General features: G+C 44.8%; 1 protein-coding gene across 1 annotated transcript; it reads right to left on the bottom strand.

Annotated features, from left to right (window-relative positions):
* Positions 1-936: 936 nt before the first annotated feature.
* LOC146980960 (uncharacterized) lies at positions 937-27,581 on the bottom strand. Its single transcript, XM_085785879.1, has 20 exons — positions 27,384-27,581; positions 22,492-22,899; positions 20,670-22,314; positions 20,286-20,540; positions 18,152-18,601; positions 17,343-17,786; positions 16,437-16,892; positions 13,727-14,170; positions 12,815-13,273; positions 10,610-11,053; positions 8,960-9,415; positions 7,404-7,847; positions 6,895-7,158; positions 6,542-6,796; positions 6,200-6,448; positions 5,384-5,641; positions 3,655-3,957; positions 2,583-2,852; positions 1,516-1,599; positions 937-1,416 (listed from the first exon to the last, which is right to left on the bottom strand). Exons 2-20 carry the CDS (start codon positions 22,880-22,882, stop codon positions 1,350-1,352), a joined length of 7,638 nt encoding a protein of 2,545 aa, XP_085642005.1. The 5' UTR covers positions 22,883-22,899; positions 27,384-27,581; the 3' UTR covers positions 937-1,349.
* Between the last annotated feature and the right edge of the window lie 140 nt (positions 27,582-27,721).

The following is a 27,721-nucleotide window of genomic DNA, read 5'->3' as shown; positions in this document are numbered from 1 at the left end:
GGTAACGGGTGGAGTCAGTACCATGACTGAGGGTCCAGTTCTGTCTGAGTCGGACCAGTCCAGTTTGTTGTTGAAACCTGTAGACGTCCAACATCTCCTCTCTGCACTGATCACTGAGGTTTACAGCAAACCAGCTATTTGAATGAGGACGTCTCTCCTGATCATCTCTTACAGTACTTGATTTAACATCTCAACTATAAATATTTACATATTCCTGACATACTGTAACTGCATGAGGGGTTCTCCTGATTGGAACTTAAAGGATAATTACCGTTTTTTACAACCTGGACCTTATTTCTAGCATAAAATACGATCATTTACTCACCCAGATGACTTTGGTGTCGTTTGGAGTCGTTCCGACAGAATTAGCTCCAGCCGAGAGCCACATATATCCATATAATGCTAGTACACGGGGCAGCGCAGCCTCTAAATAACACATTATCCACCGCGAAACTCGTTCATTTCACCAATATTTTGTTATGATACACTAGTGCTATTCTCCTCTGAGTCCGGGGTTAGCTGTTATCAACATCCAGGGTCTGTAGGTTGACCTACTGACCTCTGACCTGGATGATGTCATCTCCGACCGCTGCCCGGCTCATCCTGATAATAATCATTCCGCTTCGGCATTCGGGTCCATTTTTATCTCAACTAGCCGGAGCTTTAGTGAGTCCAGGTTGAGGAGAGGAAGCCTGTGGAAGCTGAACTTCATCCAGCTGTTCATTTTGTTCTGACAAGTCGGAAACACGTAGAAACGGACCATAGCATTAGCGGTAGCAACAACCCGAGCCTCACGGCGCTCAGAGATGACATCATCCAGGTCAGAGGTCAGTAGGTCAACCTACAGACCCCGGATGTCGATAACAGCTAACCCCGGACTCAGAGGAGAATAGCACTCGCCTATCAGAACTAAATATTGGTGAAATTAACAAGTTTCGCGGTGGATAATGTGTTATTTAGAGGCTGCATTGCGCTGCCCCGTGTACTCGCATTATACGGATATACGCGGCTCTCGGCTGGAGCTAATTTCGTCGGAACGACTTGTAATGACACCAAAGTTATCTGGGTGAGTAAATGATCGTATTTTATGCTAGAAATAAGGTCCAGGTTGTAAAAAACGGTAATTATCCTTTAAATACTTAATTACAGTTCACAGGATACAAAAAGACTGTTGTTCTCACCAAAGGTAAAAAAGATAAAAAAGAATGAGGCCAGCCAACCAGTGTAAAAGTTATGACCTGGTGTGTCTGATCTGACCTGCTGTGGTTCTCACACTGCAGTGATGTTTCCCTCTGCTCATCATCAGACTCTGGTGAACACTGACACACAGATCAGTGACGACGACTGCTTCACCACACTTCAAACTGCCCGTGTCTCTGGAAGGCTGCTGTGTTCACGATGCTGTTGTTGAAGAGTCTAGAAGGAAAACACAGAGCAGAGAGTGAACGTCACTCACTGACACACGACAACGTGTGAGTCAACTCATCAGAGCTGCCGACTCTGATGTGAACTCACCGCACGGACTCCATGGACGGGTTGATGGAGACCAGCTGCAGCAACTGGACTGTAGACGCATCAGTGATGTTGTTGTGACTCAAACTGGAACACACACACACACACACACACACACACACACACACACAGGAAGACAGGACAATCAAATGAGACATTAAGTTCATACTTAAAGGGCATTGCCATAATCCCTATAGTCTTAGCAGTAGGTTCGTTACCTTTAATTGTCAGTGCAAGCTATTTTTAGAATGGCGGAGCAGAGCCGTGAGCTGCTCAGAGCTACGCTACGGAGGTTCATGGGATTTCTTGGTTTCCCTCATCAAACTCATCAAATACACAATCCAACAACTCCAAAACGCTCTGGTGGACAAGTTGTGACCTGCACATTCACCACGCTATGAGATAATAACACAACGTTACCAGACAGAGTTGTTTTAGAGGGAAATTCATGCAAAACCACTGATACGCGTTGCCTTCAGGGACAGTTTTTCATCAAGCAGTCTCTGAATTTCCCTCTAAAACAACTCTATCTGGTAACGTTGTGTTATTATCTCATAGTGTGGTGAATGTGCAGGTCACAACTTGTCCACCAGAGTGTTTTGGAGTTGTTGGATTGTGTATTTGATTAGTTTGATGAGGGAAACCCCAAGGAAATCCCATGAGCCTCCGTAGCGTAGCTCTGAGCAGCTCGCGGCTCTGCTCCGCCGTTCTAAAAACAGCTTGCACAGACAAATAAAGGCAACAAACCTACTGCTGTGACTATAGGGATTATGGCAATGGGCCTATTTGCCAAAATGTTGAACTATCCCTTTAAGGGAGAAAAATAGCCCAAAATGGATCAGTTTTTGCCTGTTAGTGTCTCGCCTTAAATGTCCAGAAACATTTGTCCACATGACAGACTGACAGGAATCTTCAGATGCTATAAACTAGAATAATGTTTGGATGCAGGACTATATTTATGTTTCTGAAACTTTTATTTCACGTGAACTCCTGTTAATGTTGTTTAATAAATATTTAAAGCTGACACTACATCACACACAGTGTTGTGCCATGAACAGTGTGACACTCACTCCAGGACTTGGACTTTGTGCAGATGTGTGGTGAGTGTGAGCAGCAGCTGGTCAGTGAGCCGACAGTGACTGAGGTCCAGCTCCTTCAGTCCTTCAGACGAGTCCAGCATCCGGCCCAGATCTCCACAGACCCTCTGATCCAGAGCCGTGTGACTGAGGTCCAGCTCTCCACCCAGGGCTCCGCTCAGGGACACCGCCCGTCTCACCGTGTCCCTCTCAGAGCTCACAGGAACCAGGGACAGCAGGCGGAGGACGACGGCTTTACTGGCTCTGCAACACAACAGGGTTCCTACAGCTTAAGCCAAGTTCAATTTAAGACTTTTTAAGACGTTTTTAATGCCACTTGAAATGAAATTGAAGACAGACTTCACATTAAACACAAATGCAAAAATAAAAAATAAAAACATCACCACATACATAGGGTTAGGGACAATTTTACCCACTTTCCTATGGTCCAAGGTAAAGCGACTGCTACATGAATAATTGGGGGGGAGGGGGCTATGAGTGAGTGAGTGACATCATTTAACAGCTGTGTAGTTGTGGAGAGGAGATGATAAACTAAAAAGGACACGTTTGCTCGTAGGTACTGTATGTTTCCATCCAAAGTGATTCAAATAACTGGGAAATGCGCATTAAAAGAAATTTGAGTTCTGTGTGTTTCCATTAAAAGTACGGACTTTGGTGAAAACTACAAACTCGCACGAGTTTTCCACAGCTGTCCTTTCAAAATAAATGCATAAAAAGTGATTTAGAAAGAGATTTAGCGGTGACGGCCGCCACTAACTTCTCTATGTCGGAATGTTACCAATTATTTTGAGATTTGAGACTAATTACAATCATAAAATCCCACTTATCAAGTGTTAACATTTTTAAGACGTTTGAAAAATTGATTTAAGACATTTTAATGCCAATTAAGGCCTTGTTTTTAGATTAATGAATTCAATGCCTTTTAAGACTTTTTAAGGATCTGTAAGAACCCTGACACAAGCAACAGAGACAGACTGTCATGGTGCATAAACATGAAAGAGAAGCAGCTTCTTCTCTGCTTGAGCTCAGCGTGGGGTCTCTGCACCTGAGGCGGACTTTGTGTAGGACAGGAAACAGCCGGTCCAGTCCGCTGTCGTCCACCTCACAGTCTCTCAGGTCCAGCTGAGCGTCCTGGCTGCTACGTGTCAGGACGGAGGAGAGGGCGCTGCAGTCCTCAGCAGTCAGACACAGAGTCTCAGGCTGGTCCTGCTCCGACAGATCCACTGAGCTGGAACAGGACAGATCCAACCTGTACCGAGTGGCTCTCAGCAGCCGTGATGCTGCCTCCTGCTGGACGCCACAGGCAGCGCAGCAGTGGATCAACCTCAGCAGCAGGTTCCTGTCAACACTGATACACACATCACTGTGTTAAAGGGGAATTCCGGTCATTTTTGACCCCTAAATCGTTTTCCTGATGGTCACCCAGTGTTGGGGGGAGCAAAAACGCGACTAAAATTGATGCAGGCAAACCGGAGTTACACCATGGCTACCCGGCGCTAGGGATAGCGACAACGCTAACCCATGGAGGCAATTCTTTCAACCACAACAAACACTCAAAAAACAATCAAATATCTATGGTACATGACTGGAATCCTTTGAGACACCACTGAACTCATATAGTGTACAGTATAAACAGTATAAACTTTGTGATGATTTCTTTACAAAAATAAACGGTCGAGCCGTGCAGTGGTAATGTCCATAATATTTCTGACCGTTTATTTTTGTAAAGAAATCATCACAACAAGGAAAAAGTGTTAGTTTCTGTGGCGGGGAGAGCAGGCGCTCTGCGATCGGATAGTAATGTCTTTCCAGGATGTTTCAGAGTTCGGCTATCTGAGGTGAGTGACTACATGCAAAAACACAAAGTTTATACTGTTTATACTGTTCACTATATGATATCAGTGGTGTGTTGTAAGGATTCCAGTCATGTACCATAGATATTTGATTGTTTTCTTAGTGTTTGTTGTGGTTGAAAGCACTGTTCCCTCTAAGGTGTTTTACTGTGCAATTGCACACTGCTCCCCACCTCTTTTCCCAGAAGACAAAAAAAGTTGCACACTCAAATATCCATGACCATTTCTCCCTAATGTGCGCTTCGAATTGTGAAATTTATGACCTAAACCATGGTCTGTAGTGCAACTATGATTTAAGTTTTTGCTTGAGAATTATTATTACTGTTAATATCAAGAATGCTTCTGTGCCAAGAGCTGATGACACCAACTTGATGTTAGGTATTTTTTTCATATTGTATGGCAATAAATGCAAAATCTATTTTGCCAAAACAATATAGTATTTTGTTATCATTAACTGTAACTGACCTAGATATGGAGTAGCCTAGGTAATGCTGTCAAAATAATCTGTTATTAATCATAATAGTAATAGCCAATTGTATTGATATTTGGAGTTGGAGAGGTGAGGCCATAGCACCAGCATGTGGACGTACTGTGTACGCTTGAGTTTTCGCTCACAGTCGCTCAAGCAGGTCATCAGGGGAGTTGAATTTCTGCTCAGGAGTTTCGAAAATTAGAGGGAACACTGGTTGAAAGAATTGCCCCCATGGGTTAGCGTTGTCGCTATCCCTAGCGCCAGGTAGCCATGGTGTAACTCTGGTTTACCTGCATCAATTTTAGTCACGTTTTTTGCTCCAACCAACACTGGATGACCATCAGGACAACGATTTAGGGGTTAAAAATGACTGGAATTCCCCTTTAATGCACATCTACAGGGAAATACCACAGACTGATGATGGGAAGGAGCTCGTCTGTTTGTCTGACCTGAGCTGAGACACTCTGTCCAGAGTGAAGAGGATGGACTCTGTCTCCTCTGCTGGTATGGAGGTCCACATCAGGTTCAGTTGAACTCTGTCACTGTGTCTGAGGGTGAAGAGCAGAGCAGCACAGTCCTCTGAGTCCAGCTCTGTGCAGGTCAGGTTGATCACATGACCAAGTGATCTCAGTAAACTGGGTAAACTCCGTCTGGACTGAGTTTCATAGATGTGTCTGATGGCAGTCAACACGAAGCTGGGAGTGGACCTGGAAAAACACCAGAACAGGGTTTAGATGTAGAGAAACAGCTGATGAAACAACAACAACAACAACACAAACAGACATGATTACAGAGGATCAACTGTTTGTCTGTGTCTGGTCAGAGGTCAAATGAAACATCGGTAACACTTTACTTAAATAGGTATTCATAAGATTGACATAAAACTGTCATAACCATGACATAACAGCTGTCATAAACATCAATGAATACTTATGACAGCTGTTGTTAAGTGTCATTCGATAAGTTATGTCACTTTTATTGCAAAGTTGACATTGTTTGAGATGTTTTTGTTCTGACAACTTGACATAAAGACAATTTAAACTGTCATAGCAGACCTAATTGCCAAACTTTAAAAAATATGTCAAGTTCTCATAACAAGGACATCTCAAATAATGTCAACTTACCGAATGACACTTAACGACAGCTGTCATAAGTATTCATTGATGTTTATGACAGCTGTTATGTCATGGTTATGACAGTTTTATGTCAATCTTATGAATACCTATTCAAGTAAAGTGTTACCGAAACATCTATAAACTGCTCACCGTTTAATGATGATCCTGTCCAGAAGGGGAAGCAGGTGAGAGAAGTTCTCCTGTAAGAAGTGGTGTTTCCTCAGGTCCACAGTGAAGCTCTGAGCTGGTGAATGCTGCAGCAGATAGTGAAGAAGATCCCAGTCCAGACAGCAGGAGCTCAGGTCTCCACCAGTCTTAGTCAAGGTGGACAACGTCAAGTCCTGGTCCTGGATTTCATGGAGGAAGGCCGGAAGCTGCTGGAAACTCTCTGCACTCAGTCTGTAGGTTCAACAAATAAAACTAGTGAATATACAACGTGTGTGTGACCACAGCAACTAGAGTCAGTCTGTGAGGCTCAGGAAAGACATTTACTTGACTGGTAGAGGGCCGTGGTGAAGCAGCAGCGTGACCAGACACCGAGCAGGGACACAGAACTCAGTCAGGTCCAGACGTCTGACGTCCCAGTGTCTCAGCAGAGACGCCACGCCACCGACCACCTGCTGCACTTCTCTTTCTGACGGCTGGACTTTCCCAGAGACAAGAGACAGCTCCTCAAGAGACACCGGACGGACCAAGCTCCGCCTTCTTACACATCGACACAGCAGCAAGGCCACGTGATTGGTCAGCCTGAGAGTCAAGAGACAGGACAGAGCAGCTGTCACATCAATAACACATCTTCAAAGAGGACAAGATGGCGTCATAGCAACAAGAGACAGTGATTATACCTCAGACTGTGCAGTCGTGTGGTGGATCTAAAGAGGAGGGAGACTCCTCTGACAGACACTTTACTGGGAGTCAGGGTGAGATCCACTTTAGAGGAACAACGTCTCAGAACCGTCCCCACAGTCCTGCAGGTCTTCCTGTCTAACTCTCCTGTGAAGAGCAGGGTGAAGTCCAGGAGCTGCAGCAGAGAGACCAGCTGCTCCACATCCTCTCTGGACCGGACAGAGATGGATGAACACACTCTCTGGAAGAACTGAGGATCACAGCTGAAACACAACAGAACGGATCAACTGTGGAAACACATCTACAGCACAATAACAGACTCACTGCACTACAATGTCATCCTTAACTAAATGTCATACTACTGTATCTGTACATTTGGTGTTGGCTGTGAAAATAACATCACATTTAAAGACCATACATCAAACTTTACCTACACTGTTAGTTTGTAAGAAATAGACACCAAGGATGAGCTGGGTTGAAGAATCTTCATAATGTTTGTCTGGTTTACCTGAGCTGTGAGATATAAGGCAGACACTGCAGAAAACTCCTCACTTCGCTCTCTTCACCTGACCAGTATGTCAGCTTCACTGGTTTCTTCTCTGGTTGGAGTTTCAGCACTTCCAGGAGGATGGAGGTCTTTCTCTCTGAGAGGTTTATGGTCCAGACTGAAGGAGCTGACTGGAGAACTGAGTGTAATGCTGGAAGGACTCTCAGACCTGTTTTAGTCTCATGGTCCTTCACATGGGAGAAAAGATCCAGCAGGAAACCACACTGATATGCTGCATAACCATAATGCATGTATCTGTCACTCAGAGGGAATGATCTGTATCTGCACACTGATGTTAACGTCTCCAGTATCTTCTCTCCTGTCTGATGTTCTCTCTCTGCTGCTGCACAGAACAGATTCCCAAACAACTGGACTCCATCAGAGGCTTTAAACCTGTGACAGAAACTGGAAGAGAAGAAAACATTGAATGAAGACGTCAGTATCAGAAACAGAGACACACAACACTGACATACAGGGAGTGGAGCTGCTAAAAGTCACTAAACAGCTGCTAATGAGCAAAACACAGTCACATCAATCAGCCTGAAACTCAACTAACAACCACTTTTACTGACCAACTTCACTACATGTTGAAGGAACCAGGAGTGTCAGACAACAGTGGTGGATCCTCCAATCACTGATCAATCAATTAGCTCCAAAGCCTGAAATACTGGACCTCCATTTACAACATCCATCATTCTGTTCAACTCTTTACAGATCAATAAAGTTGTAGTGAAGCCTCATCAGGATTCACACTGGTTTACTGTCACTTCATCATAATGATTCATTTTCATCTGTTCCTGTTTAAACATCCTGTGTGAACAACAAACATGGAGCTTGGTGAAGTGGAGTCCAATCAGTGCACTTTGTATAATTTAAATGAAGAATAATGTATACGGTACGTTGAAAAATTATTCACAAGTCAGAAACTAAAAACACTCATAATCCATGATGTCATGATGTCATGGAAGCTGTAGGACCCACAGGTGCATTTAATGTCAAAAGTTAACATGCACGTTTTAGCCAGACTTTTTATCTTGCACATGTGTCTGCTTTCACATGCAAATGACTTGTTGCATTCATAAACATGTTCGGCATCAATTCTAGTCGGCTACAACGTTATTATGCTTTGATAACGCTCTGTTTTCACCTCCCATCATTATCTGATGCTGTGTCTGAACAAGGTAAGGCAGCTGCGTAGGAGTTGATCCGTCACATACGCCGCCTCGGAGGGAGAGAAATTCTCCAGCAGGAAGGTAGCCTTCTACGTATTCCCTGCATGTTCCACACCACAACACGTAGCTGCCCGCTGACAAACCTGTCGGCTTAATTCGCAGCACGATCGGCCGATGATGATTAAATTAAAAATGCCAAAAAACGCCAGACTGATCAATCAGCCGGCGTTTAATGTGGACTGGTCAGTTCAACACTTCACCTTCAAACTAACAGTGAGCTGGTGTAGATGAAGAACACAGCTCCACTAATGGAAACTCAAGTCATGTTTAGTACAGTACATTTACCTGAGCTGTGAGATATAAGGCAGACACTGCAGAAAACTCCTCACTTCACTCTCTTCACCTGACCAGCATGTCAGCTTCACTGGTTTCTTCTCTGGTTGGAGTTTCAGCACTTCCAGGAGGATGGAGGTCTTTCTCTCTGAGAGGTTTATGATCCAGACTGAAGGAACTGACTGGAGAACTGACTGGAGAACTGAGTGTAATGCTGGAAGGACTCTCAGACCTGTTTTAGTCTCATGGTCCTTCACATGGGAGAAAAGATCCAGCAGCAAATAACACTGATATTCTGTATAACCATCATCCATGTCTCTGTCACTCAGAGGGAATGATCTGTGTCTGCACACTGATGTTAACGTCTTCAGTATCTTCTCTCCTGTCTGATGTTCTCTCTCTGCTGCTGCACAGATCAGATTCACAAACAACTGGACTTCATCAGAGCCGTCAAACTCTTCAGAGAAACTGGGAGAGAAGAAAACATTGAATGAAGACGTCAGTATCAGAAACAGAGACACACAACACTGACATACAGGGAGTGGAGCTGCTAAAAGTCACTAAACAGCTGCTAATGAGCAAAACACAGTCACATCAATCAGCCTGAAACTCAACTATCAACCACTTTTACTGACCAACTTCACTACATGTTGAAGGAACCAGGGGGCTGTTGCACAAAACCAAGACAGCGGATTAAACTGGATTTTCCGGTTATCCTGGCTGAATTTAACTGGGGCTCGGTTGTATGAAAGCGGAGGCTCATCTGTTACCATAGAGATTTATTATGTGCAGCTAGCCTGCTCCTGACCAGGTTAACAGTCAGGTTTAACTTAACTCATCCTGGTGTTGTATAGGTTCAGTCAGCTGTGTTTTACAGATATTTCAGGGTCTAATTTTTATCAGCGCATTAAAACACCACAGATCCTCTGTCATTCAGAGAAGAAGCCTCTTTTATTAAGCTACTGGAATTGTTACGTACGTATTTCAAGACAGTTTTACCAACTGTTATATGAAGCTTGATGGATACTTTACACCTGGTTTAACAAATCTGTGATCAAATCATCCTGGATCAGCAAATGTGCAACGGACTGAGTCAGGATTCACTGAGGAGGCTTAGTGAAGTCTGACTTTATCAGTTATCCTTGATATCTTCATTCTACTTTTGTGCAACAGGCCCCAGGAATATCAGAGAAACAGACAGAGCAGTTAGATCTGTGGTCCTGAGGGAGAACTGATCTACTAATCATCAGCACACTGACGATGCTGCAGCTGGTTGGACACAGGACTGTAGCTGAGTCTCTGTTTACTTTGGACTCAGCTGATAGATGACTGATGAAAACAGGCTCAAAGTAACACAACTGTTCATGTGAACAACAAACATGGAGCTTGGTGAAGTGAACATGTATCAGCTCAGAGGAGAGGAGCTGGACTCTGGAGCTGTGTCTCCTTTCTGCCCTGAGGAACTCTGGGTAATGTAGTCATCACTACACTGTAGCAGCTGGAGTCACAATGTTCCGTCAGTAAAACTACACAGCATGATGTGATGTTCATGTGGACTGGTCAGTTCAACACTTCACCTTCAAACTAACAGTGAGCTGGTGTAGATGAAGAACACAGCTCCACTAATGGAAACTAAAGTCATGTTTAGTACAGTACATTTACCTGAGCTGTGAGATATAAGGCAGACACTGCAGAAAACTCCTCACTTCACTCTCTTCACCTGACCAGCCTGTCAGCTCCACTGGTTTCTTCTCTGGTTGGAGTTTCAGCACTTCCAGGAGGATGGAGGTCTTTCTCTCTGAGAGGTTTATGATCCAGACTGAAGGAGCTGACTGGAGAACTGAGTGTAATGCTGGAAGGACTCTCAGACCTGTTATAGTCTCATGGTCCTTCACATGGGAGAAAACATCCAGCAGGAAAGTACACTGATATTTTATATTATAATCATTCATGTCTCTGTCCCTCAGAGGGAATGATCTGTATCTGCACACTGATGTTAACGTCTCCAGTATCTTCTCTCCTGTCTGATGTTCTCTCTCTGCTGCTGCACAGAACAGATTCACAAACAACTGGACTCCATCAGAGACTTTATACCAGGGACAGAAACTGGAAGAGAAGAAAACATTGAATGAAGACGTCAGTATCAGAAACAGAGACACACAACACTGACATACAGGGAGTGGAGCTGCTAAAAGTCACTAAACAGCTGCTAATGAGCAAAACACAGTCACATCAATCAGCCTGAAACTCAACTAACAACCACTTTTACTGACCAACTTCACTACATGTTGAAGGAACCAGGAGTGTCAGACAACAGTGGTGGATCCTCCAATCACTGATCAATCAATTAGCTCCAAAGCCTGAAATACTGGACCTCCATTTACAACATCCATCATTCTGTTCAACTCTTTACAGATCAATAAAGTTGTAGTGAAGCATCATCAGGATTCACACTGGTTTACTGTCACTTCATCACAATGATTCATTTTCATCTGTTCCTGTTTAAACATCCTGTGTGAACAACAAACATGGAGCTTGGTGAAGTGGAGTCCAATCAGTGCACTTTGTGTAATTTAAATAAAGAATAATGTATACGGTACGTTGAAAAATTATTCACAAGTCAGAAACTAAAAACATTCATAATCCATGATGTCATTGTCATGGAAGCTGTAGGACCCACAGGTGCATTTAATGTAAAAAGTTAACATGCACGTTTTAGCCAGACTTTTCATCTTGTACAAGTTTCTGCTTTCACATGCAAATGACTTGTTGCATTCATAAACATGTTCAGCATCAATTCTAGTCGGCTACAACATTATTATGCTTTGATAACGCTCTGTTTTCACCTGCCATCATTATCTGAAGCTGTGTCTGAACAAGGTAAGGCAGCTGCGTATGAGATGATCCGTCACATACGCCGCCTCAGAGGGAGAGAAATTCTCCAGCAGGCAGGTAGCCTTCTACGTATTCCCTGCATGTTCCACACCACAACACGTAGCTGCCCAATGACAAACCTGTCGGCTTAATTTGCAGCACGATCGGCCGATGACGATTACCGTAGATGACCATTTAGTAGCCCGGGCGTTTAATATGCTAAATCGACTTGGACCCCGGGCGTTTATAAGAACCAGGCGCGTATTTGCAACAGGCTACAATTTATTTTTGCAATGAGCAGCACCAGACCACCATGCAAAGAACAAGGAGCTCATCATAGCACCACTGGAACAAAACTACTTTTTCCCCCGACGCATCTTTATTGACATCAGACAATAAATAAAAAGACAGTTTGTCTGTGTTACCGCGACACAGGGAGCTGATCAGAGCAGTGTTATGAATGATAACGGAAGGGGGGGTCGATCGCGGTAATTTCAACAATGTACATTAGCGCATTTATCTATATCCCTATATCCCTCAGTCTAGGGCGCCTGTGTTTGTGTGTCTGTGTGTGTGTGTGTGTGTGTGCGCGCCTGCATGCGAGAGAGAGAGAGAGCGCGAGAGGAGGGGCTGACTGACAGAAGAGGTGAGAGCCGGTGAAGCGCTGTTAAAAAAAAAACTTTTGTTTTCTGTGCAAGACTATGGTAAACACTTAATCGCCCGGGCGTTTAATTGAACCGGCGTTTATTATGCCAAATGAGGTCGGACCCCGGCGGCTATTAGAGCACAGGCGCATATTTGCACGCGGGCGATTATTTGGTCATCTACGGTAAATTAAAAATGCCAAAAAACGGCTGACTGATCAATCAGCCGGCGTTTAATGTGGACTGGTCAGTTCAACACTTCACCTTCAAACTAACAGTGAGCTGGTGTAGATGAAGAACACAGCTCCACTAATGGAAACTCAAGTCATGTTTAGTACAGTACATTTACCTGAGCTGTGAGATATAAGGCAGACACTGCAGCAAACTCCTCACTTCACTCTCTTCACTTGACCAGTATGTCAGCTCCACTGGTTTCTTCTCTGGTTGGAGTTTCAGCACTTCCAGGAGGATGGAGGTCTTTCTCTCTGAGAGGTTTATGATCCAGACTGAAGGAGCTGACTGGAGAACTGACTGGAGAACTGAGTGTAATGCTGGAAGGACTCTCAGACCTGTTTTAGTCTCATGGTCCTTCACATGGGAGAAAAGATCCAGCAGGAAATCACTCTGATATTTCCTAATATAATCATCATCCATGTATCTGTCCCGCAGAGGAAATGATCTGTATCTGCACACTGATGTTAACGTCTCCAGTATCTTCTCTCCTGTCTGATGTTCTCTCTCTGCTGCTGCACAGAACAGATTCACAAACAACTGGACTCCATCAGAGACTTTAAACCTGGGATAGAAACTGGAAGAGAAGAAAACATTGAATGAAGACGTCAGTATCAGAAACAGAGACAAACAACACTGACATACAGGGAGTGGAGCTGCTAAAAGTCACTAAACAGCTGCTAATGAGCAAAACACAGTCACATCAATCGGCCTGAAACTCAACTAACAACCACTTTTACTGACCAACTTCACTACATGTTGAAGGAACCAGGAGTGTCAGACAACAGTGGTGGATCCTCCAATCACTGATCAATCAATTAGCTCCAAAGCCTGAAATACTGGACCTCCATTTACAACATCCATCACTCTGTTCAACTCTTTACAGATCAATAAAGTTGTAGTGAAGCATCATCAGGATTCACACTGGTTTACTGTCACTTAGTGATGATCTGTTGTTTAATTTGAATGAAGCAAAAAAAGAATAAACAAACAAATAAAGTTCAATCTTCTAATAGATTCATTCTGTTACCTGAGCAGTGAGATATAAGGCAGACACTGCAGCAAACTCCTCACTTCACTCTCTTCACCTGACCAGTATGTCAACTCCACTGGTTTCTTCTCTGGTTGGAGTTTCAGCACTTCCAGGAGGATGGAGGTCTTTCTCTCTGAGAGGTTTATGGTCCAGACTGAAGGAACTGACTGGAGAACTGAGTGTAATGCTGGAAGGACTCTCAGACCTGTTGTAGTCTCATGGTCCTTCACATGGGAGAAAAGATCCAGTAGGAAAGTACACTGATACTTTATATCATCAGCATCCATGTCTCTGTCCCTCAGAGGGAATGATTTGTGTCTGCACACTGATGTTAACGTCTCCAGTATCTTCTCTCCTGTCTGATGTTCTCTCTCTGCTGCTGCACAGAACAGATTCCCAAACAACTTGACTCCATCAGAGACGTCAAACTCTTCAGAGAAACTGGAAGAGAAGAAAAACATTGAATGAAGACGTCAGTATCAGAAACAGAGACACACAACACTGACATACAGGGAGTGGAGCTGCTAAAAGTCACTAAACAGCTGCTAATGAGCAAAACACAGTCACATCAATCAGCCTGAAACTCAACTAACAACCACTTTTACTGACCAACTGCGCTCCTCAGTTTCACTTGTTTCACACAGAACTTTCTGATGGTAGTAAGAGTCTCTCCATGTTTCTCCTTCTGCCACAGTAAAAAAAATTAAAAAAAATAAAGAAGGAACATTTAGCCTACATTTTTTCAGACAAGATGCCATTCTCAGAATTTTTTTTTTTTTTTTTTTCTCGGAAATCAATGCCCGACCCCTGTCCCAATGTCAACACCGGCACATGTACCTGTAGTGAAAACCACACCCTCTCCCAGTGACAGGTGTGGAGTGGACGTGGTTTACACATCTTATTTGCATTTCAAGGTGCAGACACAGAAATGGCTCGTTCTGAGGAGAGCTCTGGAGCGACACTTTTAGATTACTGAGATGTAGAGCTGCAGATTGATTTGGGGACAATACAATAGGAATACTATATAGTTGGACAACTTAGAACCATGTGAAATAGTTGAAAAATAGCATAATATGGGACCTTTAATTCTCGCTGCAGTGCTGTTATTACGTTACTTTTCAAAGTTTTAATATTTTTTCATGTGAGAAAGTCACAGTGAAGATCCACAGTCTGTGGTCAGTTTATCCAGATACCGCCTGTTAGGAGATTTCCTCTGACGTTTTTGGAGAAGTGCAGAGCTAATGTGCTAACGTTAGCAGCTGCCGGTCTGCTGAGCTCCGGTCAACCTCTTCATCATCCCGCCCGGGAGAGAAAACGAGCGGAGTAATTTATCGGCAGGTTTTGAGAGGTTTACCGCCTTCCGGTTAAATACTTTTTAGGAGATAAATTTGATTAAATCTAACAACTGGCAGTCACATTAGTTTGTTTGAATGTAAAGTGGAGTTTCAGGTGTGTATTGGACAGGAGAGCTTCACATTGTGTTTTGTTTGTTAGAATATTTAAAAGTGGTAAAAAAAATACTCACGAGAAATAAAAGTTTATTGCATTTGAAAGGGTGTACTTGCATTGTAATGTTATGGAATATTATTATTAGCCTACATTAGTGGTTAATTTGGTCTCAAAATAATGTTGACAATAATATTGTTTATCTGCAATAATTTGTGGGACAATATCGTCCAGCAAAATGTGTTCTCGTCACAAGCCTACAGTCAGTTCAGGATATGTTAATGACAACTCAAAATGCTACCACTTTACTTGAGTTCACAGAATATCTTCATTATATTGTCATAATTGTGTTGTGACAGTCAGTTTATCCTTCATGATATGTTAATAACAAATAAAAATGCTACCACTTTACTTGAGTTTGCAGAATATCTTCATTACACTGTCATAATGGTGTCATGACAGTCAGTTTATCCTTCATGATATGTTAATAACAAATAAAAATGCTACCACTTTACTTGAGGTTGCAGAATATCTTCATTACACTGTCATAATGGTGTCATGACAGTCAGTTTTGGGTATCCTGTCAAACATCATGGTCTGTAACCTAGCACATCTATTATATCATTTTTTATTATTTATTTGGTTCATTTCGGGCATGTCAATTAGTCATCATCATCACACATCATCTCAATCCAATTAATACAATACACATGACCGAAAGGGAAAGCGGGAGAAGCAAAAGCTTATCTAGTCCCGCCCCCAATACTCACATATTCCTTTTTTCTGCATGTTACATTTTTGACTAGATAATCATTATGTCAACTTGCCATAAAAAACAAAAATAGGTGCATATTCCGTTAATGTCAAGTTGTCATGACAAAGACATTTTCTGGCAATGTCACTTTGATTAATGTCAAGTTGTCATAATCAAGACAACCCAAACAATGTCAAGTTGTCATTACAAAAACCGAATGACACTTAATGACCACAGTCATAAACGATTATGACATTTGACATAATGTTTACGACACATTCATGACTGAGTTATGACAGTGTTATGACAGTGTTATGTGAAGCTTATGAATACCTATTCAAGTAAAGTGTTACCAATTATTTTAATGGATTTTGGAATTTATATATTTTTTAATATATACGGTATATATTTCAAATCTCACGTACTCCCAGAAGTGCCTTCACGTACCCCCAGGGGTACGCGTACCCCCATTTGAGAAACACTGTTCTAATAGATTAATTCTGTTACCTGAGCTGTGAGATATAAGGCAGCCACTGCAGAAAACTCCTCACTTCACTCTCTTCACCTGACCAGCCTTTCAGCTCCACTGGTTTCTTCTCTGGTTGGAGTTTCAGCACTTCCAGGAGGATGGAGGTCTTTCTCTCTGAGAGGTTTATGGTGCAGACTGAAGGAGCTGACTGGAGAACTGACTGGAGAACTGAGTGTAATGCCGGAAGGACTCTCAGACCCGTTTTAGTCTCATGGTCCTTCACATGGGAGAAAAGATCCAGCAGCAAATAACACTGATATTCTGTATAATCATAATGCATGTATCTCTTATCCAGAAAGAATAAACTGTGTCTGCACACTGATGTTAACGTCTCCAGTATCTTCTCTCCTGTCTGATGTTCTCTCTCTGCTGCTGCACATATCAGATTCCCAAACAACTTGACTCCATCAGAGACGTCAAACTCTTCAGAGAAACTGGAATAGAAGAAAACATTGAATGAAGACGTTAGTATCAGTAACAGAGACACACAACACTGACATACAGGGAGTGGAGCTGCTAAAAGTCACTAAACAGCTGCTAATGAGCAAAACACAGTCACATCAATCAGCCTGAAACTCAACTAACAACCACTTTTACTGACCAACTTCACGACATGTTGAAGGAACCAGGAGTGTCAGACAACAGTGGTGGATCCTCCAATCACTGATTAATCAATTAGCTCCAAAGCCTGAAATACTGGACCTCCATTTACAACATCCATCATTCTGTTCAACTCTTTACAGATCAATAAAGTTGTAGTGAAACATCATCAGGATTCACACATTTACTGTCACTTAGTGATGATCTGTTGTTTAATTTGAATAAAGCAAAAAAGAATAAACAAACAAATAAAGTTCAATCTTCTAATAGATTAATTCTGTTACCTGAGCTGTGAGATATAAGGCAGACACTGCAGAAAACTCCTCACTTCACTCTCTTCACCTGACCAGCCTGTCAGCTCCACTGGTTTCTTCTCTGGTTGGAGTTTCAGCACTTCCAGGAGGATGGAGGTCTTTCTCTCTGAGAGGTTAATGATCCAGACTGAAGGAGCTGACTGGAGAACTGAGTGTAATGCTGGAAGGACTCTCAGACCTGTTTTAGTTTCATGGTCCTTCACATGGGAGAAAAGATCCAGTAGGAAAGTACACTGATATTTTATATCATCAGCATCCATGTCTCTGTCACTCAGAGGGAATGATCTGTATCTGCACACTGATGCTAACGTCTTCAGCATCTTCTCTCCTGTCTGATGTTCTCTCTCTGCTGCTGCACAGAACAGATTCACAAACAACTGGACTTCCTCAGAGGCTTTAAACCTGTGACAGAAACTGGAAGAGAAGAAAACATTGAATGAAGACGTCAGTATCAGAAACAGAGACACACAACACTGACATACAGGGAGTGGAGCTGCTGAAAGTCACTAAACAGCTGCTAATGAGCAAAACACAGTCACATCAATCAGCCTGAACCTCAACTAACAACCACTTTTACTGACCAACTTCACTACATGTTGAAGGAACCAGGAATGTCAGACAACAGTGGTGGATCCTCCAATCACTGATCAATCAATTAGCTCCAAAGCCTGAAATACTGGACCTCCATTTACAACATCCATCACTCTGTTCAACTCTTTACAGATCAATACCAGCTCCACTCATGGAAACTGAAGTCATGTTTAGTACAGTACATTTACCTGAGCTGTGAGATATAAGGCAGACACTGCAGCAAACTCCTCACTTCACTCTCTTCACCTGACCAGTATGTCAGCTCCACTGGTTTCTTCTCTGGTTGGAGTTTCAGCACTTCCAGGAGGATGGAGGTCTTTCTCTCTGAGAGGTTTATGGTCCAGACTGGAGGAGCTAACTGGAGAACTGAGTGTAATGCTGGAAGGACTCTCAGACCTGTTTTAGTCTCATGGTCCTTCACATGGGAGAAAAGATCCAACAAGAAACTACACTGATATCTCCTCTTAAAATAATCATTCATGTCTCTGTCACTAAGAGGGAGCGTTTCATATCTGTACACTGATGTTAACATCTCCAGTATCTTCTCTCCTGTCTGATGTTCTCTCTCTGCTGCTGCACAGATCAGACTCCCATAGACAGTGGTCTCTCCAGAAGGATCTGAGGACTGAGGCACAAAACTAAAACGACAAACACAAGAAACAGAAACAGAAATAGAAATAAATAAGTGAGATGTTTTCAAACCAAAATATCAAACATGATTGTACAGGGCCCTATTTACATTGATTTGCAAATTTAAATGGGGGCGTGGACAGGGAAGAGTTTGGCACTTCTACAGTTCCATGTTGATTGGGATGTACAAAAAAGTGCTTGGATCCATACACACACACACTTTGATACATCTGACTTTTTTTTGTGCAAATGACAGTTTCTGCTATTTTCTACTTTAGCATTCGCCATGTTTCAGTGGGAAATCCAAACAAGTCTTTGTACATGAGGCCCCGGGTCTGGTCTTAAGCTGGTTGACACCATTTTAGGTAGGAACTAGGAAGCAGAGCTTCTGCCTTAAATCTAAATTCCAGTGCACCGCCTAGCTGCCCAGTGGCAGGTCTTGAGGTGTTGAGACTAGCTTAATCCTCACCCTCGCAGACAAATGTTGTTGCCGGCCAGCTGGATGGTGGAGAAGGAACGGCATTAAAACTCGACCATTGGCCAATGGTCACCATACCACTGGCTAAGGTTTCTGGGAAATGGCAGGACATTGTAGGCAACCTTGATGGTGAAGCTTGTTCTGAATGCCTCCATCTACCAAATTTCCTCCCAGGAGATCTTCCTCTTCTTCTCACCTTCCCGAGTCATCCACTGCCCTTGCCTTGACTGAGTAACAGCTTTTGCACACTGTTCTGCTTCCTCTTGCTGGCGCATCTCCTGAACCACCAGCTTGTGTCTTTGAGATGGTATATCCTTGTTCTAGGCAGGTGTGCTGACCACTCCTCCCATTCTGCACACGTCCCATGATGTCTCTGTGCTTGAGTGCTGCATTTGTCTACTCTGTTGCTTCCCATGGGGTCCACTTCCTCCAAGTAGTGAAGCTGGGGGCAGCGTTAGTCTTAATCACTGACCTCCGACCACCCACTGAGATGCATAATTGATCACTTCCATGGCCATGATGAAGGCTAGTAGGGAGATGGTACACCCAGTCATGATTCCCACTTCAACATGTTCCCATGCTGTGGTGTACTTGGCTGTCACGTAGAGCTGTACATCCTGGAAGTAGGCCTTGACAAGGCGTGTTAGGGCTGCTGGGACCTGGAAGAAGTCGAAACTGGTCCAAAAGAGGTTGTGGGGGGCTGAGCCAAGATCCATGAAGACCACATGAAGATTCTGTTTCTTCCTTCTTGGCAGCTGGGATCTGATGCCAGAGGTGCTAGCATGCTCTAAACAACTGGAGAAGCCTGAGATACCTGCTTTCTGGAATAATGTGTCAATCAGCTAGTTTCTCTGCAGGTATCCCACCAGCCTGTGAGCAACCACACTGCAGAAACATTTTCCCTCAACATGTATAAGGTTGATCTGTTGGAATTGGTGTTTAGATATGGATTCCTCCAGTATCTCCTTATTTATCCATACCACCTTCATAAGCCTCCAGAGGAATCACAGGACAATAAGACTGCAGGCGAATCTGATTCAAATCAGATTTTTAGGGCTGACTGTCCACACTGTCATTAGTGTCCACATGGGATTTGGCTCTGTTCAGACTGGGCCACATTATTGACCTATCTGACTCTTTCATTTAACACTCGTGTTTTCATTCAGTGATAAAAATTAAGATGTTTGTAATAGACAGAAACAAAGACCTCATACCTGAGAGTCCTAATGTAGGGCAAAGCCTCTGAGAGGAACAGACACAGTCTATGATAGACAGGATCTGGTTTCTCGCAGTAGAAGTAGACATCAATCTTTGTCTCAGCCTTTTGCAGGACATTTAACGCTCTTTGAAACAGCTGCTTTGTACCCTCAACTGGAAGGTGCAGCTGATCCCCTGTAGGGACAGGTAAGATGACATGGTCCAACTGCCCTTCACTGAGAAGGATCAGTTTCCACAGCAGCAGGTCACACCTACAATTAGAGCAAGGACACACTGTAAGAGCAAAGTACAACATTAAAAAAGTAATGGATGTCCTGTACAAGTAGAAATGTAGAGACCTGAGCAGCTGTTGGACACTCAGAGCTCATGCTCACCCCTACCATTGGACATTTTGAAGGCATCCAAAAAGTCGTCTCAGTCCTGGTTCTGATATCATGGTGTCTTCAAGGTTCAGCTGTATTTTATTCTCCTTGGACTGAGTGGCCACATAGGCCACAGCACAGCAGGAGTCCGGGTCCAGACTCAGTCCACTGAGGTCCAGGCAGTAGTCCAGTTTGTCCAGAAGGTAGACGCATGCTTCAGGACACTGGGACTCATACAAGCACTGACATAAGAACAGTATGTCCACATCAGACCCACTGTCCTCAGCATCAGACTTGTCGGGCTCACACAGACTTTGATGAAATGTGGTAATCATTTCTTTAAAGAACCAGTCAGACGTATTCTTGAGCTCCTCAGCTGGAATCAGACACTCCATCAAACTCGGTTCCTTCTTATTCAACAACCTGCACATGAAAGGGATCAGATACTTCATGTGTTTCTTCTCTTTGGTCAGGCATTGCTGAAGAACTTCCCTGATTTTACCTGGCTGCTTGAAAAGCCACAGTGCAGCAAAAAACTCCTGCATGGTGTAATGGAGAAATGCATATGTGTTTTTTGTCTGAGTGGGACAGACTCTGATAACAAGTTGTCTCAGGAAGGAGAGGACACAGCTGTCTGTGCAGGGAACATCTGTCAAGTTCACAGTTCTTCCTTCAGTTGCATGAAAAGCAGCCTCAGCCAGAGAGAGGATTTCACTCGCTGTGTCTCTGATGTGGAGATCCAGATGCTTGGTTTTTATTAGTTTATTGTTGTTCTTTTGAAGACAAAAACGAACGATGTTGATGTATATTTCAGTCACAGTGCAGGGCTGTGGAGAGTCTTCTGATGAACAGCAGGCAGACACCATTAGTGCATACATTGGGACGTGACAGAGAGAGAACAGCTCCAAGTTGTCCAAGACCTTCTTGTGTTCTTCACCAAGTGTTGAGGTTAAGTATGTTTTAATGGACTGCTCACTGAAGCCTTTCACTTCTACTCTGACAGAGTCTTCAGAAAACATCTCTTCATCTTCATCATCTGGTCTGCATGTTACTATGATCTTTGCTTCAGGTAGTTTGTCTTTCTGTACAAGTCTCTTCACCACAGATGAAGACAGATCTGTGACTCCATCAAAAATGATCGTCACATTGTCAGAGTTCTTCTTTATATCATTTAAAACCTCTTCTTTGTCCTCGTCTGGTTCACTGAACAAAGTGAAAAGAAGTTCCTCCAGGCTTGTGTCCTCCATGGCTTTGGGTGTTTCTCTCATGTCAAAGTAAAACATGTAGTCCAGCACCTCATCATCTCTTTCTGCCCAGAGTTTCAACATTTCCTGTGTGACGGCCGTCTTTCCAATCCCTGCCTTACCAACCAAGACGATGTTTTTATCTGATTTCAGAAGTTCACTGGGGGAGATTTCTGCTTTCTTCTCAGGGATGTATGTCTTCAGCTTTTTATGGCGACTCATCTTACTTTTCTTGCTCTTCAGTTTCTTTATTTTAGATGGAGAAATATTTTCTTCTGTGTCTAATACGAGTGGCGTGTATGACAGATCAGGCTTGTTGTTTCCTGCAAAGAGATTTTTGTTTGCTGTCCAAAACTTATTTGATATTCTTCGTGCTTTCGACTTCAGCTTCGTCTGATATCTGTGGCACGGCCTGGAACCTAAGACAACATAGCACATAAAGAAATGTACAGTACTGTGAGTTTGTTGTTTTGTTTTTTTACACACTACTGATTAACAGTGGATGGACATATGCACATAGATAAAAGTGAATCAAACACAATGAGTACAACAGCGGTAAATAATGAAATGTTAATTAGAACTCATAATCAGCATACCTTGTAAATAGTTGGATGTAGTTTCTGGGTCTTCATTAAAAGAAAAGCAGCTGATCCAGTGGTGCAGGTCAAATGTCTTATCCTCAGGAGGACCTCCACTCTTTCTCTCTGATGGGATGGGTGGTCTTCCTCCGGTTCTCTTTCTCGTCGAGTCAATAATTTTCAGTAACTTGTAACAAGCTTCTTCTCCTTTCTTTTTGACTCTGTTCAGTATTTCTCTGTTTTTTTGAAAGTCAGTCTTCTCTGCCTCTATGTCTTTGACCTCTTCATCACCAAAAACCTTTAGCTCCTGCAGGTTATGTAAAATGACAGTGGGATTCTTCAGTTCCCTCACAAGTTGGGGTACGGCCTGCCTGATGTACTCTACGGCACTCTGTGATGCACAAGCCATATTGTAACTTCAATGATCTAGAAGACAAAATGTTCGAAATAAAATGTTGATTAAAATAATATTAAGTAGTTGTTGAAATCATTTACAGTAGCATAAACCTTTTTCCAGGACTGCCTAAACACTACACAGTAATTCAACATACAGTAGTCTTACAGTAGTAGGAGCGTTTCAATGTAATTTTAGATGTTATAAATTGCATTTGGTATCATTTAATTACAGAGAGCACAATAAAATATCTAATTCATTTATTTTAAAATCATTTTATACATTTGTACATCACCAGAGAAAATGCGCAATAGCTAGTGCGCAATAGTTTGCCCCTTTCAAATGAATGCAAGCTAACTTCAGAACAGTTACACTTGAGCTGCCATCTCCGTGGCTAAGGTTTGCATTTTACGTATCAGCTAAACAAGGATTTAATAAATAAATACACAGTAAGTTACTCACCAAGCCCCCAGAGTTATATAAAACATTTTAAACCAACTTTGGGGGTTTACAGAAAGCAATAAAGACACACAAAAGTAATTCAAACTGACAGTTGGTTGTTCGCGCTAACAGAAACGTTTGCTAACAGCAACTTGACATTAGCTCGGTTAAATTATCACATAAAAACGAGCTTAAAATAGATGTAAATAACTCACATAAACATTGTTTCGTTTTCTTTCAAGATAAAAAGACCCTCTCCATCGCTTCCATAGCTCTGTCTTAATGTAATATCAAGGTAAACATCCCCCCCAACCCCCAAATTGACATTAACGATAATATTATGACGCCAACACATCAATATCCGCCCAGATCCTTTCAAAATAAAACAATCCCATAGACCGCAAAATGTGTTTGTTTAATTTAATTTAATTTAATGTATTGTTTGTCTATTTCTACTATTGTTTTTATTTTATTTTTTAATATGGACCTGCGGAGTTTTTTTTTTAAAAAAAAAAAAATAACATTTTAAAATATGGACCTGCGGAGTGAGTGGAACAATATCAAGGACGTTCACGTCGCCCGGATCGGCGTCACCGGGGCCCCACCCTGGAGCCAGGCCTGGGGTTGGGGCTCGCAGGCGAGCGCCTGGTGGCCGGGTCTCCGCCCACGGGACCCGGCCGGGCCCAGCCCGAAGGAGCGACGTGGGCCCGCCTTCCAGTAGGCCCACCACCCGCAGGAAGGACCATGAGGGGCCGGTGCCGTGTGTTTTGGGTGGCAGCCATGGGCGGGGGCCCCGGCGACCCAATCCCCGGACAACGACTCTGGCTTTAGGGACATGGAATGTCACCTCGCTGGGGGGGAAAGAGCCTGAGCTCGTGCGGGAGGCTGAGAGGTATCGACTAGAGATAGTCGGGCTCACCTCCACGCACAGCCTGGGCTCTGGAACCCAACTCCTTGAGAGAGGCTGGACTCTCTTCCACTCTGGAGTTGCCCATGGTGAGAGGCGGCGAGCTGGTGTGGGCTTGCTCATAGCCCCCCAGCTCAGCCGCCATGTGTTGGAGTTCTCCCCACTGAACGAGAGGGTCGTTTCCCTGCGCCTTCGGGTCGGGGATAGGTCTCTCACTGTTGTCTCGGCCTACGGGCCGAACGGCAGTGCAGAGTACCCGGCCTTCCTGGAGGCCCTGGGAGGGGTGCTGGAAAGTGCTCCAACCGGGGACTCCATCGTTCTGTTGGGGGACTTCAACGCTCACGTGGGCAGCGACAGTGTTACCTGGAGAGGTGTGATTGGGAGGAACGGCCTCCCCGATCTGAACCCGAGCGGTGTTTTGTTATTGGACTTCTGTGCTAGCCACGGTTTGTCCATAACGAACACCATGTTCAGGCATAAGGGTGTCCATCAGTGCACGTGGCACCAGGACACCCTAGGCCGGAGGTCAATGATCGACTTTGTAGTCGTGTCATCTGATCTCCGGCCGTATGTCTTGGACACTCGGGTGAAGAGAGGGGCTGAGCTGTCAACTGATCACCACCTGGTGGTGAGTTGGATCCGCTGGCAGGGGAGGAAGCTGGTCAGACTTGGCAGACCCAAGCGTATCGTGAGGGTCTGCTGGGAACGTCTGGCAGAATCCCCTGTCAGGGAGGTCTTCAACTCCCACCTCCGGGAGAGCTTTGACCGGATTCCGAGGGAGGCCGGAGACATTGAGTCTGAATGGACCATGTTCTCCACTTCCATTGTTGACGCGGCCGTCCGGAGCTGTGGCCGTAAGGTCTCCGGTGCTTGTCGTGGCGGTAATCCCCGAACCCGGTGGTGGACACCAGAAGTAAGGGATGCCGTCAAGCTGAAGAAGGAGTCCTACCGAGCCTGGCTAGCTCGGGGGACTCCTGAGGCAGCTGACGGGTACCGGCAGGCCAAGCGGACGGCAGCCCGGGCGGTCGCGGAAGCAAAAACTCGGGTCTGGGAAAAGTTCGGGGAGGCCATGGAGGAGGACTACCGGTCGGCCTCGAGGAAATTCTGGCAAACCATCCGACGCCTCAGGAGGGGGAAGCAGTGCTCCGCCAACACTGTTTACAGTGGAGGAGGGGAGCTGTTGACCTCGACTGGGGATATCGTCGGACGGTGGAAGGAATACTTCGAGGATCTCCTCAATCCCACTGACACGCCTTCCGTCGAGGAAGCAGAGGCTGAGGATTCAGAGGTCGATTCATTCATCACCCAAGCTGAAGTCACTGAGGTAGTCCGGAAGCTCCTCAGTGGCAAGGCACCGGGGGTGGATGAGATCCGCCCTGAGTACCTCAAGTCTCTGGATGTTGCGGGGCTGTCGTGGCTGACACGCCTCTGCAGCATCGCGTGGCAGTCGGGGACAGTGCCTCTGGACTGGCAGACCGGGGTGGTGGTCCCTCTCTTCAAAAAGGGGGACCGAAGGGTGTGTTCCAACTACCGGGGGATCACACTCCTCAGCCTCCCGGGAAAAGTCTATTCCAGGGTGCTGGAGAGGAGAATTCGGCCAATAGTCGAACCTCGGATTCAGGAGGAACAATGCGGTTTTCGTCCTGGCCGTGGAACGCTGGACCAGCTCTACACCCTCCGCAGGGTGCTCGAGGGTGCATGGGAGTTTGCCCAACCAGTCCACATGTGTTTTGTGGACTTGGAGAAGGCTTTCGACCGTGTCCCACGTGGCATCCTGTGGGAGGTGCTCCGAGAATATGGGGTCGGAGGCCCTCTGCTGAGGGCTGTACGGTCCCTGTATGACCGGAGCAGGAGCTTGGTTCGCATTGCCGGCAGTAAGTCAGACCTGTTCCCGGTGCGTGTTGGACTCCGGCAGGGCTGCCCTTTGTCACCGGTTCTGTTCATTATTTATATGGACAGAATTTCTAGGCGCAGCCAAGGGCCGGAGGGGGTACGGTTCGGGAGCCACTTGATTTCATCTCTGCTTTTTGCAGATGATGTGGTCTTGTTGGCTCCCTCGAGCCAGGACCTTCAGCATGCACTGGGGCGGTTTGCAGCCGAGTGTGAAGCAGCTGGGATGAGAATCAGCACCTCTAAGTCCGAGGCCATGGTTCTCGACCGGAAAAAGGTGGCTTGCACCCTCCAGGTCGGGGGAGAGTTCCTGCCTCAGGTGGAGGAGTTTAAGTATCTTGGGGTCTTGTTCACGAGTGAGGGGAGAACGGAGCGCGAGATCGACAGGCGGATCGGTGCGGCGGCCGCAGTAATGCGGTCATTGTATCGGTCCATCGTGGTGAAGAAGGAGCTGAGCCGAAAGGCAAAGCTCTCGATTTACCGGTCGATCTACGTTCCCACCCTCACCTATGGTCATGAACTCTGGGTCATGACCGAAAGAACGGGATCCCGGATACAAGCGGCCGAAATGAGTTTCCTCCGCAGGGTGGCGGGGCGCTCCCTTAGAGATAGGGTGAGGAGCTCTGTCACCCGGGAGGAGCTCGGAGTAGAGCCGCTGCTCCTCCACATCGAGAGGAGCCAGCTGAGGTGGCTCGGGCACCTGTATAGGATGCCCCCTGGACGCCTCCCTCGTGAGGTGTTCCGGGCATGTCCCACCGGGAGGAGGCCCCGAGGAAGACCCAGGACACGCTGGAGTGACTACGTCACTCGGCTGGCCTGGGAACGCCTTGGGGTCCCCCCGGAAGAGCTGGAGGAAGTGTCCGGGGAGAGGGAAGTCTGGGGATCCCTGCTCCGACTGCTGCCCCCGCGACCCGACTCCGGATCAAGCGGATGAAAATGGATGGATGGATGGATGGATGGATGGACCTGCGGAGTCTAATAATAAAGTCTTGATTAATTTCAATAACCTTACACGGCTTGAATTCAGTAAAATGGTTCATGTTTCAATAGTAGGTATTGGTAATAACAAGAGTTTAATAGCTTAGTACAACACACACACACACACACACACACACACACAGAAGAACAACAAAGTCAGATAATATCGAAATTCGGGCAAGAGCGGAAGCGATTAAGTGAGATAATAAATATAAATCTCCAGATTGGTCATTCACGGGTCTTTTTTTCTGTTAGAAGCTGTAAACTCAATCACACATGTAAAAGGCCTGGAGGTTTTACCTTTTCTGCTACCGGTAACTGTGTCCATCTCTCCCCCCGCAAAGATCCTGTTCCTCTGTGTCTCTCCTGTCTCCGTCTGAACCTGAGCACAGAGTCACGGGGAGACTCTCCGTCTCCATCCTTAAAAGTTTTAGTTCTGATGGTCTGGTTCCTTTCTGCCCGACACCGAGCTAAAGGCTAAGAGCTCCTTTGTGTTGTAGCTACTCTGAACTTTTTTACTTTCACTTTTGAAATGACTCATCCAGGCCGCGTGACACGCATAGGCCTACGTCGCCTGTGACGTCCAAGTTCATACACTATACGTACTGTAGGTTTTTTTTTTTTTAGGAAGTCCTCAT

This window comes from Trachurus japonicus, chromosome 9 (genome assembly GCF_045865225.1).
Source record: "Trachurus japonicus isolate A0001 chromosome 9, Traja_1.0".
Classification (NCBI taxonomy): Eukaryota; Metazoa; Chordata; class Actinopteri; order Carangiformes; family Carangidae; genus Trachurus; species Trachurus japonicus.
The sequence above is the reverse complement of the archived record's forward strand: the minus strand, read 5'-3'. Positions and strand labels throughout refer to the sequence as shown.